This window comes from Artibeus jamaicensis, unplaced genomic scaffold (assembly GCF_021234435.1).
Source record: "Artibeus jamaicensis isolate MK-2021 breed Jamaican fruit bat unplaced genomic scaffold, CSHL_Jam_final contig_466, whole genome shotgun sequence".
NCBI classification, from domain to species: domain Eukaryota; kingdom Metazoa; phylum Chordata; class Mammalia; order Chiroptera; family Phyllostomidae; genus Artibeus; species Artibeus jamaicensis.
In genome coordinates, this window is record NW_026521844.1 from 9,995,749 (window position 1) to 10,012,322 (window position 16,574).

A 16,574-nucleotide genomic window follows, 5' to 3' on the forward strand; every position below is an offset into this window, starting at 1 on the left:
ATATTTTGTAGGTATGGGCATATGATAATTATTAATATGTTTTATATCTCATGAACTTTATTTCACATTAATAATATTCAGTAAAATGGTCAGCCATATTAAAATATTTACTCTGTAATGATATTATTCATTATTTTAATCATTTCTACTTTCATATTTTTAAGGTTCAAAAATGAGTGAACATTATTCCCATAATATGAAACAAAAATCAACATCTATATTTTTAAGAGGCTGTTGTCTTTCCAGACCAGACCTGAGACATTTCAGGCTTGTACAATAAAAATATAGGGGGCACCATATCTGCAGACAAGTGTCCACCAGTTGTCTGATCTCAGAAAGTCTCATGTCTCCTGGTTCATATACTAAGCATCTCCTGGAAACTTTTACAAAACACCAATTCCTGGGCTCCAGACATGACGATTGAGTTGGACAGAGTGTGAATTTTAAACAAACATTCCAAGTGATAGTCACACAGACAGTCCAGGGCCCAACCTGCAGAAGCATTGTTCTAAGACATCTGCTCACGGGACGAGAGGCCCCAGTCTGTGCCAAGGTCCGTTCTCTTGCCCTCAAAAGACCAGCTTCCCCATTCACACCAGAGCTGCTCTCTGAGAAACAACTCCCTCTCACCCCATCTCTCAAAAAGCTAATTGTTTCTACCTTTCCTCAGTCACAATGAGTTAATAAATTAATAGTTTGAGTAATAATTCCTAATACTTAACAGTCACATCCAAGTATTGTCATATGGAAAATGTTTCTTAAGTAATTAAGTCCAATTGAATGCCTACTCTGAATAAAGAAAGATTAAAGATAGGTAAGACCACCTTCTACTCCCGAATACAGATTTCTAGATTAGAGAGCCGCTGCCTGTCTGTCAGTGAGTCTGAGCTTCTTCAACTCCTCTGGTGGCAAACTGCATAGCACAACCGCACGGCTATCATTCAAAAAGGATATATATCTTGGCCAAGTAAAATGTCCAGAAAGATGGGTCTTGGAGTGAAGATGGATCTTTAACTCTTTTCTTCTATGAACTTTCTACATGTTTACCTTGTTTCTGAGATGGTTCTTTTTTTTTTTTTTAACTAAAAACCTCAGGAAGGATTGATTTCTCTAGATACAGTGTGTGTCTGGGGAGGTCTTATTATAAACCAGCTGGATTTTGCTTGGCTCTCAGACAGTTTCACCTAGATACCATATCTGAGGCCTCTTCTAAATTTAGGAGAATGAGACTGCATGTTTCAGACGTAATCTGCCAGCTATGCTTGTAAAAGTGTCACAAAGCCCTTGCACAGAGTAAGAGAAGGAGAGACGGAAGGGAGAGTAGAGAGGAGCCTCAGTGAGAACAAGTGAATTTTTTAAAGCATCTTCTCAATGCCAGCCACGAAACTAAGTGCTTTAATGAAGGACCTCCCTTAATTCTTACAACAGCCACGAGATACAGGCTCTTTACAGACTGATTTTTCAGATGATGAAAACTGAGGCAAAGAGAGATTGAAGAGATGGCCAAACAGATTCAAACAGAGCTGTCTGTTTTCAGAGCTCTCAAGCAGCGCTGCAAGAGAAGCCCCTGGCCAGCAGGCAATCAGGCCACGGGCAGCTGAGTGCAGCGGTGTGGGAGCGAGGATCCGCCTCTGCGCATGCTTCAGAACAGCCGGCGGAAACTGGTTCGTCAAAGGTTATGACCCACTATTTAATTCACCAGCCTAAGAAATCAGGCTGGACTGAGGAGTTGGAGCTCACTTTGTCCACCACACCCGCCCCTCACAAATCATATGCTATGTGTAGCCTCTGCTGTTGATCAATCTAGGGCACCAAGAAGGGTCAGTTCTAAGTTTTCTGATAAAATATCAGAATAATCAAAGAGAATGCCACTGGTGTCAGAAAAATATTGACACATACTCTGTATTTTATTACAAGGTGAATAGCAACTCTTTGGCTATTAATATGTTGTTGTTATTGTTGTTGTTGAGGCCTAAGTTTCAGACACTCATAATTGCTTGAACTTCTGGGATAATTAATGCAATTTTAAAGGGATATGTCAGAAATAACACTGTATATTTTTATACCAAATGTAAAAAAAAACAAAAAATGCACATACCCTATGCTGAAGGTTTCCAGATAGTTCTAAAGCACTTAGCATAGGTCTTGTGAGAGAAAATCCCAGTATATTAATTATAACAGGCTCAGAGTTACTTATCAAAAGGATGTAGTACATGATGTTTTGCATAATCAAAATGGTTTATTAACTCAAGTCATCATTTTATTTTTTCATTTATATTCTAATTCCCAGGGACAGACTCATCAATTATAAAACAACCCACAATAAGTAAATACAAAGTAGCTACAAGGCTATGTAAGCCTTGTATATTACTTAGCATATTATACAGCTTGATAACAGGACAATTTTCATAAAACACCTCATAAGTGTTGATAATTCACATTACCTGACAGGGAACATCTTATAGTTTTTCTCCTTGAGTAGTATGCATGTTATTACTCAAAAGAAAATCATCTTCATGTAAATCTGTTGAAACGGATTAATGTTATACATGGGTTAAAAGAAATTCTAGGATTTAAGAAGTGTGAGTATTATTTATTGAATAATACTCATGTTTTTCTTAAGTTTATTAAGGTACTATATTGACTAGATCATAAATACTTATTTTCTTAAAAATGTTATTCTTATTCAAAGCAGATAAATGTGAAATAGAAATTTAACAAAATAAAAATGAAGAATGCCCCTGAACAGCTGTGTACCTACTCAAGACATGAGGCCTCTCCAGGACTCAGTTTCCCTGTTGGTGACAATAAAAGGGCAGCAAGTAGACATGAAGCCTCTGTTGACTCCTGAATGCTTTGAGTCCATGGAGTTATCCCCTCACCTGTTTCTGTTAAATGAATCTTTCCAACCCTGGCATTTTGAGCTTCATTATTATGCCACCTCAACCTGAATTATGTTGCAGTTGTTCTGAGCATGTGTGAGTAAAAGCTATGCCACGTGGCCTCTGTCTATTTACTTGCAGCTAACAGAAACTTTTCAAAAGGTAGTAGCAGTTCCCTCTCAAGCCCTGTAAAAAGGGGATCAGTTTGTGTAAATCCAGAATAGTGTGTGCTAAAACACAGTGGGACTTCATGGATTCCTTAATCCAAGCCTCATCATTTACAGATGAGGGTGCTGAGACCCCCAGCAACCACCTGGCCACAACAGACCAGTGACTTTTTCTCTCACTTTCACACTTTGTTACTTGCAGTTAGTCTTTTAATTTTCCACTATTCCTTATTCCCACACTCTGTCAGGGAGGAGGACATAGGTAAGGACTGCCCTTCAGGCTCAGTAAAAAGTAGGTGCAAGTTTTTCTCCAGATCTCCATCATAGCAAATGGTAAAAGATATGAATTACTTAATATTTAAAACCAGAGTAACCATGTTACAAGATCCTAGAAAACGCTTACATTTTAAAATGAGCAGGTTTTGTGATCTGGTTCTTTGAAGCAAAAACTTTCATCACACAGACAGGACCATGAAGCAGAATTTTGCAGCTTTATTATTATTATTAGTTTCTGTATTTTGGATAAAAATTTCTTTTCTTCACTCCTTTATTTCTTTCTACCTCTTCCTTTTTCTGATCCCTTTAACATGAGTTTTAGAGAGCAATGTCTCCATTCTTCTGGGTACTAGAAAAGAACAGTAAAGCAGGCACTTGTGCTTTAGAATCTGGAAGCAGCTGAGGTGTACGCACAATGCATTGCATCAACTGAGTGACTCAGAGGTTATCACGGGGAGGTCACCGTGACCCAGAGTACTTGTGGAAGAGGGAGGGCCCAGTCAATGGAAGTTTGAAAAATGGATGTTTGGAAAAATAGAAAAAAAAAGTTAAAATGTAGTGACAATGCTGTGAACACTGGCCTTCAGTGTGGAATGAGTAGAATACATTTAATTAAGTGTAGAGATTGAGATGGGCCTGCAATAAGTAATTCTGAACATAACACAGGAGGAGGTAGGGCTGGAAGAGTAAATGAAACCAAATGTTGATGGGCTTTCAGTGCCAGGTGGAGAAATTTGGACATAAGCCACTAAACCAATGTTACAAAGGCAGAAGTCAACCATGTAACGTAACTAAATGAAGTGGACTTTGTCGGAGACAGTGGGAGGTCTGCGGTGAGCTGAACTGTGGGGCCAGCACTGAGAACGGCCAGCCAGGAAGCTCAGCTCTCTCAGCTGAAATCTCCGCAGACTCTGAGTTCAGGATTGTCCAAGCCCTTCTTGTTTTCCAAAATAGAGTCAATATATGGAATTTAATGCAAAATTGCCTAGTTTTTAAAATACAAATGGCCTAAGTAAGCTTTTTCTCAGAATAAATTCAGTTATAGAGCTATCAGTTTGTGACATCTTCTATAGGAAACTTTGAGGGTTTAGGACTAAGGAAGGGCCACAAGGAAAATGGCATTTTATGAAGATTAGCCATTTGCTTTGTGGTATTATACATTTTTATTTATTTGGAATCTCCCAAATAGTACCTTACAAGAACACATTTATAGAGACAGAGGCAATTTGGTCTTAAGTAGCAACAAAGTTGCAATAACAGAACTAGACAATTTGCAGCTGTATTTTTCAAAAATGTTTCATACCACATACTCTGCAGTGTGACTTTGGCTCTCCTCTAGCAAGAAATGGAGTTCAGTTCTCCTCTTATTGAACTGAGCTGGCCTTACTGATTCATTTGCCACAGTAGAATTTGTGAACTGCAAGTCTAGGTCAGGACAAGCTATCTGCTCTGCCTTGACATTTTGGGATGTTCCTCTTCAGACACTTCCCTGTGTGATGTGTGAGGTTTCCTCTAACCACCTTCCTTCTTAAAATCTAGCTCTTAGCCTGGGAGAAGCTTAGGTGAAATGGGGAAGCCACATACTGGTTTTCCAGTTGACCATCCCAGCTGAGCACAGCCTTCAATTATCCCAGAACAGATACCAGACATGTAAGTGAAGAAGCCTCCAGGTGATTCCAGCCACCAGACATTTAAGTGCTCCAGAGTCATTCAAGTCCTCCTAGATAAAGCCTCAGACATCGAGAAACACTGCCCTGACTGGATTCCTGACCTCTAACCCCCATGAGACTAGTAAAACGTTGCTCGATATAGTTTTGGGATGGTTTGCTTGCAGCAAGAGTGTAAGAGCGCGTATAAACTACAATAAGAGTGTGCATAAAAACTACACTATACAACAGAAACATTCCAACTGCTCCTCAAAAGCAGAGGCAGGAAAAAAGGAGGCTAAGTAAACAAAAAAAAACAAAAACAGTATTTCTAATCAGCTTCTAGGTTATTCTAACAGAGATACCTCTGACCACGCTCAGGTAATTATATTCCCAGTAAGAGCTCCCCTACTGAATTGAATTCATCCCAAGATTCATTTGTATGAAAAACTAGAACTCTGAGCATTCTCGTTCACTAACAAAATCTTTCTTGGAAATAAAAGGGGCCCGCTTAGCAGGTAGCCTTTGTGCAGGGAGTTCATTCCCACATCGTAAGCAGGCATTCAGGTGTGCACTGAGACCTCTCTCTGCCTTTCCTCATGTCCTCCATTCTAACCAGACCCAAGTGACATGCTCTTGGGAAACAATTTTTAAATTAAAATGTGGTTCCTAAAAATTAAACAGAATAGTAAATAAACCTGTCACTTTATACATTTCCCTCTTGAAAACGAGGGTATCAAACCAATAAAGAAAAAGAATTAACAATGTCTGGAAAAATTAAGCAAAATATTTATTTGCTTACTCTAAAGAAGTTGGCCAAATAATATAGACCAGAATTCAGGAAAGGTTTCAAACCAATGTTAATTCAAATGTTAACCTTGAAGGACCTAACATTTCTCCTTCAGTTTACTATAATGAATCTTATCAAAACCGTTGGTAAAGAAGATTTATTTTTAAAACAATTTTATATCAGTATGAATGGAATTAACACTCCTTTCATTACTAACATGTTTCCTGGCCTTACTCAGACCCTGCTTTCTTTACTAACATGATTTTTTTTGCATATTTTCTGTTTTATGGAAAAGTCTACTGCAGTAACATTGTTTGAAAAAATCTCTAAATCTCCAAACATGTTCTATTTCCTTTTTAAATTTTTGCTTTTTTTTAATTCTTTGTAGTTTCTGGCAAAAACTATGAAAACCCTGTTTTTAAAACTATCTTTACTTAAATCATAACTTAATTTTAGGTACATTTCATTTATAGATTTAAAAGATTGTGTTTTAAAGTTGTTATTTTCTACAAAATTAAGGCAAAAGTAAATGTAAAGATTTTAAAATTGATTTTAATTTACTAAAATAAACACCACAAGTAGTTTTCCTGCTTATGATGCTGGCAATACAATTAATATGAATGACAGGTTAAGTTTCCTTGGTACCTACAATTGCCAACTTTTCAGTTATATAGTACTGAGCACACAATTTGTCTTACATTTGCTTTACAGATGTAGTCTCTGTTAATAGCACAGACACACTTTTAGATAAAATTGTTTTTAGGAGAAGGAACTGGTCTAGATAAACTAAACATGTGATTCTCCTGACACTCACCTCATTCTGCTAAATTTTGTCTTAACTGATAAAACACAGTCATGTTATCAAGCTATGTGAATTTGTTCATAAACTAAAATACCAGGCACAAATCCTTTGCTCAGTATAGCCGTGGTTCCTTTCATTAGGCCCCAGTATTTTTTAGGACAGCAATGCTGCTAATATGTGTCTTGTAGAAATGCCATTTTGAAACTGAAATGAAAACAAAGGCTTTTCTTTTTGGTCTTGGAGTTTGCAACAGATTCACTGGAGCTAATGTCACCCCTATCATTTATTTCCCTATATATTTTCTTCTGTTTTACCGAAGCTGTCTTTACAATTTCATTATTAGTGTTCAAGAAAATCATGGGCTGTGTGTGGATGGCAGTGATAATGCACCTCCAGATCTTCATCTCACTGAACTTCACAGACTGATGGTAAACCACTCTGAAGTAATTGTGCAATTAACAGTTAAAAAGTAGTGCTTAAAATGAGAAAGAAATATTATGGGTTAATATGGAGGGCACTAATTGCTTAGAAATACTCTGAGCCTTCTAAATGAAGTCACTACCCCCATAAAATTCAAGTCTTGGGGCCTTCCCTCCCCCACTGAATTTCTTCCTTCAATTTACAATGGCATCAAAGGCCTTGGTCTCAGGCCATCAGCTCTTCCTAGCACAGCATTAATCCCTGGGAAATGCCCTGTGACTCAGCTACTGCTGCTGAAATGCCAGCAAAACTTCTTAGATACACACACACACACACACACACCCCAAACACAGTCCCTCAAGAGTCTGAGAAATATCACAGCTGAGAAAATTGCTGTAGTGGCTTTCTTCCTTCTCTGACAAAATTGACACCACAAATCCTAAGAACCTCACTTAATGACCAAGATTTTTTGCTGCTTTATCAGAGTAGCTATAATAGAATTACTCACAATTTTTTTAAAAGATCACAGAAAGTAGTTTTAGGAATTAGAACTAATGAAGAGATTTATGACCAGTCTTATAACTAAAAATAGCTATAATAATTTATACCTTCTTTATCCATACATCAACATACAATAATGTAAAAATAACATGTTTATTAAAGTAATGGATGGATGGGCGTTTGGCTCACCTACAGAGAGTGTGAGTGAAGATAGCTGGCATCCATGAGATAAAGACAGAGTCAAACCAAAACATGACATTATTAAAGCATTTTCTGTATTGTAATCAAAAGAAAATACTATAATTAAATAAACCCCAGTGTTTCACCTATATATTTTATAATAGAGAAAATTGTAAATATTTAAAATTTTGAGTTAAAATTATTCACCAAAGTGTTATATAATGTTTAATAAAATAGAAATGTTTCAAGGGAAAATGATTATTTTCATATTTTGTAAAGCTGAGCTCTTTAAAAAAAGACAAAATGGGAACATATATAACTATATGCTATAATTATTCCTTTTGTCCCAAGATAGTAAAAATATTTTTATTTAAAAATCAGAAACTCTTAAATAATCAATAACTAATATAATCAAATATTTCTTGTTCAAGTAACACTATAAAGACAATGCCAATTAAATCAACTTTTTATTCTGTTGTTCATCTTTGTGAACCCTTAAGACTTATTTTATTCATTACCTTCCCAAAGTTAAGTAATTTTAATTTTGAAACGATTTATTATTAATGAATAATTTATACCTGGCTGCTAACTTGCTTTGGGGAATTTTTAAATTATAAAGTGGTATAATTTTGTGTTAGTAATCAAAGTTATTTCTCTTAAATTTTTAAAGAAAATCTAAACATAACAACTGTTAATATATTCATGCTATTTTTAGAGGTTTATTTGATGTGCTGATTTTTAATACATTTTAAATTATTTTAGACATTAAAGACTTTCAAATATTATTTGCACTTGATTCTTTGCTTCAACAGGCAACTTAATTAGATTCCAGTTCCTTTCTGTATGTCTCTGTGTAGCTACACATACGTGTTTGTGTTCTATTAGTAATACATATTCTGTTTATTTATCTTTCTTTTTAAGTAGACCACAATACCCTGTTTATCTTAATGGAAAAAGATGTAAATTTTTCTACCTGCCCTTTAAACTACTTTGGGAAAATGCAAACTCAGCAGAACTAAATTTAGCAATTACCTTTTAGCTGACAGAGTCTTCTGATGTGGGACTCATCGTCAAGCTTGCAGGATTCCTGCCAAATTGTGTCATTGATGGTTTTCCTTCCTAACGTAAAGCAAAGGATTGGTTAGCAGAATTTACAGTGAACATAAGAAATTTAAAATTAAAATAAATTCTGCACATTGTTGTAACTTGGTGATATGAAACAAAAGTTCTGTGGTCCATTCTAGGAAGTTCTAGTCAGTGATGGACACCCCCAAGTGTCCTGTGAGCCCCCATTGTTTCCCTGAACTACATAAGCACCCAAGCATATATGGTAGAATGCTGGTACTGAAATACCTGATTGTTTTTTTTAAAATGATTGTGCTGAGAAAACATTGGGCTGTGGTAGATTCCAGATCCTTGAATAAAAAAGCCAACATTTGCTCAGTCATGTCCTTCCAACACCCAAAGAAGGCCCTGGGCATGTGTGAAGAACTGAACTGCATAGAATTGAAGAACTAGTTTTAAGTAATGCAAATACAGGGAAAGCATCAAACGGAAACAAACCCTCATATTTGACTAGAGAAAAGGCACTGACTAGAGAAAAGGCAAGAATCATGTTGGGATAAAAAACCTCTGTAGTCTTCTGTGTATAAACTGAATAGTGTGCTACCAGAATGGAGATACCCTTGGAAGATACAGTCATTGATGGTTAATCACTGTTCTAAATGAGCTTTTCAGAGCAATTCAGGTACATGATTTTGGAAAAAGTAGTTTGAGCATCCAACTCCTAGGCTCTGCAGGGGAGAAAGAAAGGAGAAAAGATATCCCCATTCTTGACAAACTGAATTAAAAAAATGAGTTATTGACTGAATAATCCAGATGTTTTGCCACTGTGAATGTTTTATAATTAGTGTCATTCTATATCCTGTAAGGGAAATAGAGACATTATCCACTAGCTTTCAAAAAGTAATTTATAGAATTAGAGATTTACGTCAGATTTAAAATACAAACCATCAGTTGCCTTTATCACTACTATGGATAATGTAATTGCAGACACTAAAACTATATATAATACAAAGCATGTAATCAAAACGGCATGGCACGAGCATGAAAATAGTCATATAGATCAATGGGACACAACAAAGAGCCAAGAAATAAACCCACACCTATATGATCAATTTGTATTGACAAAGGAGGCAAGAAGAACATACAATGGGATAAAGGCAGTCTATTCATTAAACTGTACTGGAGAAGTTGGACAGATATATGCAAAAAAATGAAAGTAGATTACCTTCTTACACCTTATTCAAGAATGAACTCAAAATGGATTAGACTTAAATATAGGAGTTGAAACCATAAAAATCCTAGAAGACAACATGGCAGTAAAATCTCAGACACTTCTGGTACTAATATTTTTCTGCTATATCTCCTCGGGCAAGGGAAAAAAAAGAAAACAAATGGGATTTTATCAAACTAAAACATTTTTGCATAGCAAAGTGAACAATCAAATAATGAAGAAAAATCTATTAAATGGTAAAACACATTTGCTAATGATGCATATGATAAGGGGTTAATATCTAAGATTTATAAAGAATTCATACTACTCAATGTCAAAAAAGCAAACAATTGAGTTTTTAAAAATGGGCAGAGGATCTGAATAGATAGTTGTCTAAAGAGAACACACAGCTGGTTAGTAGACATATGGAAAAATGCTCAATGTCACTAATCATCAGAGAAATGCAAATTGAAAGTACAATGAGCCCTGGCTGGTGTAGCTCAGGGGATTGACCGTGGGCTGCAAACCAAAGGGTCGCTGGTTTCATTCCCAGTCAGGGCACATGCCTGGGTTGCAGGCCAAGTTCCCCCAGTGGGGACCACGTGAGAGGCAACCACACATTGATGTTTCTCTCCTTCTCTTTCTCCCTCCCTTCCTCTCTAAAAATAAATAAATAAATAAATAAAATGTATTTAAAAGTACAATGAGATATCACCTCACACTTGTCAGAATGTCTATCATCAATAAAACCACAAATGGCTAATGTTGCCGAGGATGTGGAGAAAGGGGAACACTCATACACTGTTGGTAAGAATGCAGACTGGTGCAGCCCCTGTGGATAACAGTATAAAGTTTCTTCAAAAGTTAAAAATGGAACTGCCTTATAACCCAGTGTTCACGTCTGGGGATTTATTCAAAGAAGTCAAAAACACTAATCAAAAACAATATAGGCACCCCTATGTTCATTGCAGCATTATTTATAATGGCCAACATATGGAAGCAAACCAAATGTATATCAAAGGGTGAATGGCTTAAAAAAAAGGTGTGGTATCTATATGCAATGGAACATTACTCAACCATTAAAGAAAAGAATAATATCTTACCATTTGTGAGAGCATGGATGGACCTAAAGAGTACTAGGCTCAGTGAAATAAGTCAGTTAGAGACTAAGACAAATAGCATGTGACTTATATGGTATTTGAATTACATGGAATCTAAAGAACAAAACAAATGAACAAAGTTGAAACAACTCCTACATACAGGGAAAGAACTGGTGATTGCCAGAGAGGTGGGGGTTGGGGCACTGGGTGAAAGAGGTGAAAGAACTAAGAAGTAAACATGGGGAAGTAAATAAAGCATAGAAAATATAGTAAAAATATTGTGATAAATACATATGGTGCCAGTTAGAAATATTGAGGGGAACACTATGTAAATTATGTGATTGTCTAACCACTAAGCTGTTCAACTGAAACCAACACCTGTTTGAAATGCCGTTGAAAAGTCTTTTGTAATCCAACTATTTTTTAAATTCTTTTTTATTTACTCCTAGTTTCATAAATCTGAAAAGACATCTAAGAGGTCAAGATGACCTCTTAGAAGAGGTAAATGATCAGTCAGTGATTTGTGTTAGCAATTTAAAGTTAGAATGGAATCACATTTGCATTTTTAAAATTTCTTCTATAAAATGTAAAGAAAATTTCATTTGTGTTTCATTGATCACTTATTGCCACTTATATCAGTCGCATAGGAAATAACTTTCATGGAAACAAACCATATCATCTACATGAGTAATCACAAATTACTAACCAAATCCTTTGTTTTCAGACAAAGATCTCCAGATTGACCTAGAAAAATAAAAGAAATAGATATTTAAGTCCATATTTAATAAATAATAGTATTTTAATCTAACAGAAGATCATTTAGACACATGGGTAATGCCTTTAACAACAGAAATAAGTGCTATTTCTAAGTAAGGTCTACACATACTCCTGTATTGTTCTGACTGTAAAAGGCAAAGTACAGTTAATACAGCATAATTGTGGCCTAAAAATTTTCATTCAGTATGGAGAAACTAACATTCATTAACCCCTCCCAAAGAGTAGGCAATTTCTACATGAATGTAACTCCAGATAATTAAATAGATAAAAGTTCTTTTTTAAATAACTGTTTAATAATTACAGAAAGAATGATCAAATATAATATAACCTTTGTGCAATCAAAACAATGATCTGGGCAATAATCATCAACTGCTGTTAAAGCTTTTAATTGAAAGGCTGATTTGTAACTTTGTGCTGGATGGATCAGTCTGATACCATCTGAACCCACTAAACAATTTCAGTTACAAAAGTAGAGACAACCAGATATAGGGATTTCCTTGAAATGTAACAGGAAGTATATAGTCACTGATGACCTACTTTTAAAATATATTTTTATATAAAAATATATAAATTTGAATCTTATCAAGCCTCAAGTTCTGACTAAAATTTTACAAGAAAAATAGAGGGTAAAAGAGCATGTTTTTTTAAAAAATACAAGGATGCAATCAGAAAAAAATTTTAAATATGGGAAATTCCTCAGAATGGCCAGCAGAGTTTCAAATAAATTAAAAAAGAAACATGAGTTAAGAAGCAAAAATCAAATGCATTGCATGAATTTTGTTTGTCTTGTGATTCAAATTAACTATAAAAATTATCTGATGTTATTAGAGAAATTTTAACATCATATTTGGTGATATTAAGTCATTTTTCTCATTTTGTGCTAGTGCAGTCGTGGTATTGCGGTTACTTTTTTAAAGCAGTTCTCGTTTTTTAGAGGTATATTGAAACATGAAACTATATGTCTGGGATCTATTTTTAAAACAACCTAGTGAGAGGGCTGGGGGAGAGGAAAGACAAATGGTAGAGATGAACTAAGATTGACTATAAATCTATACTTGTTCAAGTTTGGGGATGTGATATGATCATAATCTCTTCCTCTGTGTGAAATGTAAATTTTCCATAATAAAATGTCTAAAACAGAAAGAGGAGATAAGACTATACTGACTCAACCACGTTAATCAACTTAAGTGTTGGGTGAAAACACATGTGTCCTACACACATAACTAACTTTGTTATAGCTTGAGTGTGTCAACTGTTTATAGTCATAGTAGTCATTAAGTTAAACCTAAGGTCACTTTTTTGTTGTTTTTTTTAAGCTCAGGGTTGTAAGCAAAACACTGCATGTATAATTTTTCTTCTTTTCTTAACCATTTTATTTATTTGATTTCTAATGCAAAATGCTTAGGACCTTTCTTGGCAAATAGCAAGTGTTCCAAAAAAGCTATTTATAATATTGTAAAGTAAGGCAGGTGCATAACAACATGAGATGTTATTCCCTTCAGGGGAGTGGTGGGCAAAAAAAAAAAATCAAAGAACTCAAGAGAGTCTTTAATTTTATTTTAACTGGTTGGAGTCTGAGGAGCACTTTAATGGATTCAGTTTATGTTTGAAAAACCCTAGGTCAGTCAGCATCAGGTACTTTCCATTTCATTCATTCTCACCTGCCCTTCCACCTGTTGCTATCCTCCCATCTGTAGAAGCATAAATCAATCATAAGCCAATAGCTGTGCTCTTCGTTTAAGTTTTTGATTTGGTATTAGTGAGTTCCTTATTTGTGGCTAGAATAAACGGCTACATAATTGAGTTGATTTTTAAGACTGAGAAGAACCCTGAGGGGAAAAACACTTTTTAAAAAAACTCCAGCTTATGTTTAAAATGAAACTGCTATAGTTTAGTAGTTAACTGTGGCTAAAATACAACTACCCTTGCCTGGCAGGTGCTCCAAGCTGTTAATCCTGCAATTACACACTTACTATGGATGCATTTTATATCCTTACCGGGAGGAAGCTTTGAGCAGGGAAGGGAGGAAAGAATAAGCAAGCATGCAGTAATTGAGGGAGTTGGGGCAGGGAGAGCAGGGGCTGTGGAGGGGGATTGCTGGAACAGTGTCCAGAGAAATTTTCACATATTAACAATTTAGTCTCAGACCATTCTGGAGTGCAAGGTACCCATTTTTCTGTATCATCAGCAACCAGCCTGGAAATTTCCCAATAAACCAACTTCCTGCCCAAATCCCATTACTGCAACGTGTGTGGGCCACACATCCTCTAGGGACTACTTGATCAGCTGAATGCAGAGCCGAGCCCAACCTAAATAACCCAAATCTCTTTGCAAACACATTTTTATTTGGATTAAAAGAACTCTCCAGAAGATTAATAGATCACTGATAGAAATGTTTTTTAGTAGGCTCCCACTTTAATTTGAGCCTAGTATAATATAAACACATTTCTTTTTCTGAAAATTTAATTTTCACAGCCTTGTCTACAGGAATATCACACCATACATTTCCTATGCATCAGCATAAACAGATAAATGGTAGCAGAGTAAAAGATACACAGATTTGCACGTGACAATTTTTAAAAAGCACTTTGACAGAAGAAACACTAAAAGATTCCATTCAACATCATAGAACTAAGAGAACATAAAGTTTTCAAGGTAAATTTGACTTTCTTTCTGGTTTTACATTCTCAAAATTAGAAACTTCCTGTAAAATAAAAGAATACTACCTCAAAAAATCAGAAAAGGAATTCAGTTACCGTTCATCATCTAATGTAATCCAAATGTAGATCATTTTGCGCATTCCTAGTAAAGTGACTGGTATCTCCTCCTTGCAGGTTAGTAATGTATCATAGAATCATGCTTCAAGTTTTTTTCTCCTTTTATTTCTGTAACATTGAGAAATGTAGAATGCTTCTTTCATTAACTAGGGTTTGTGCTTTACTCTAAACCCTTTCCAGTCTTCTAAATAAAAACCTGTGATTGAGTCCTCATAACCTGAACTTTTCATGCCCCATCGGCTCACCAAGGCCAAGGGGAGAGAGACATACCAAAATATATTAATTACGTTATATACTGCCTTTCTTTGAGAAAGATGGAAAATAGCCCATCATGATATTCTAAGTGTTGATTTAGCTGGTCTTTTTCTTCAGAGCATTAATCACTGTATAAGCCATTACACTTTTTGGAGAAGAATTTGTTGCCACATCTTTCACCATCCTTAAAAGACTGTGAACTGCTCCCAGGCACCTTTCAGGACACTTCTGATTCTCTAGTTATTATTCACTCCCCCCTTCATTTAAAAACAATGTTTTTGTTTTTGATATTCAAAGTGGTTTTTGAATATCTACCACATGATAGGTAACAGACCATGTTCTGGAGAAGTTTATTTAGTATGGTAGGAATTTTTGCATTAAACAATATTGAGGCCAATATGCCACATTTTGCATTAAGTAATATTGAAGCCAACATTCCATATTTGGGGAAAAACACACTGTAAAGGCTAGAAAGTGATGAGTAAAATTAGAAAAGAAAAATCGGTTTTATTATTCTAATGATTTATAGGGTTAGTCTGAGCACTGTCAAATCCAGAATAATCTTTCCCCTACATAGCAACTAATGGGTCATTCCTCTAACCTCTATGGTGTTCTGTTTTGTTTTCTTTTCTTTTCCATCAAGATTTAGCTCTCAAGGACAATTTGAACTACCTGTTTCTAGCTGAGTATAGCATCATGGAAAAGCCCATATGCTGAAACAATCAGTCATGAAACTTAAGCAACAAACTTTGCCAAATTAAAATGCTGGTGGACTGCCTAGAGGACAATGTCTAGTTGAAGAAAAGTGTGGGTAGAGGTACAGATATGGGAATGAGGCCCTGGAATTAGTTGGGACATCAACAGAGGTTTGAGGAGTAAAAGGTCAGACGGACCACTCCTACAGTTCTCTATGCTTTGTCATCATATGTCCTAAAAATAATCTATGGTTTTATGAAATCTCTATCCATGGTCTTATGAAATTCTTTTTGCCTTGGTCTAGATGTCTCCATACCTTACCCCAGGACCTAACTGTGCCCCTTTCAACAAAAATCAGCAGCCTCAGCAGCTTACTGAAAGTCATGAGGAAAGAAGATGACCATTCATTATTATAGTAATATTTTGCTATCATGTATTTTTGTAATTTAACTAGGAAGGAGCAAGATCCATGTGAACATGATCTATGAAGTCTGGGCCAAATGTCTCAATAACCAGAGTCCATTGTCCTGAGCCTAATTAATTTATTGTATAGGTGGACATAATATCTAAATTGAGAATTTTGTACTCATCAAAATAGATTCTACCTCTTTTGAATATAGAGAAAAGAAGTGTCTAGTCTAGAGATAACGAGTACAAAAGGTGGATCTGCAATAGGAAAGATGGAAAACATCAAATGTTTTTATCATTTCAATCATCCAAATCACAGTAGAGTTGACCCTTGAAGCTGGGTAGGCCCACTGATCGGCAGATATAATTTTTTCAATAAATATATTGAGCCCTCCATGTCTGTAATTTTCCCATGTGTGCAGCCAACAAAGCCATTAAAACAGTATTTCAGATCATGCTGAGGCAAATTCTGCTTTGTGTGGTGAGCACCTGCAAAGCAGCTCACATGCTGTGGTTGGGGTTGACCCTCACAGCCAGCCAGCCTGAAGGTTGACCCCATGTGTGAACAAGCTGGGAACACTGAATTACAAGAGGAGGATTCACATAAAAACACACAAAAGAA

General features: G+C 35.7%; 1 protein-coding gene across 1 annotated transcript in view; it reads right to left on the reverse strand.

Moving 5' to 3' along the window:
• Nucleotides 1-16,574, reverse strand: part of LOC128627745 (putative uncharacterized protein ENSP00000383407) — an 82,927-nt gene that overhangs the window by 29,102 nt on the left and 37,251 nt on the right. The window contains exons 4-6 of the mRNA XM_053667235.1: nucleotides 16,458-16,531; nucleotides 11,746-11,783; nucleotides 8,697-8,783 (exon numbers count right to left, since the gene is read on the reverse strand). Of these exons, the coding sequence (XP_053523210.1) occupies nucleotides 8,697-8,783; nucleotides 11,746-11,783; nucleotides 16,458-16,531 (199 nt within the window). The remainder of the gene's footprint in view (nucleotides 1-8,696; nucleotides 8,784-11,745; nucleotides 11,784-16,457; nucleotides 16,532-16,574) is intronic.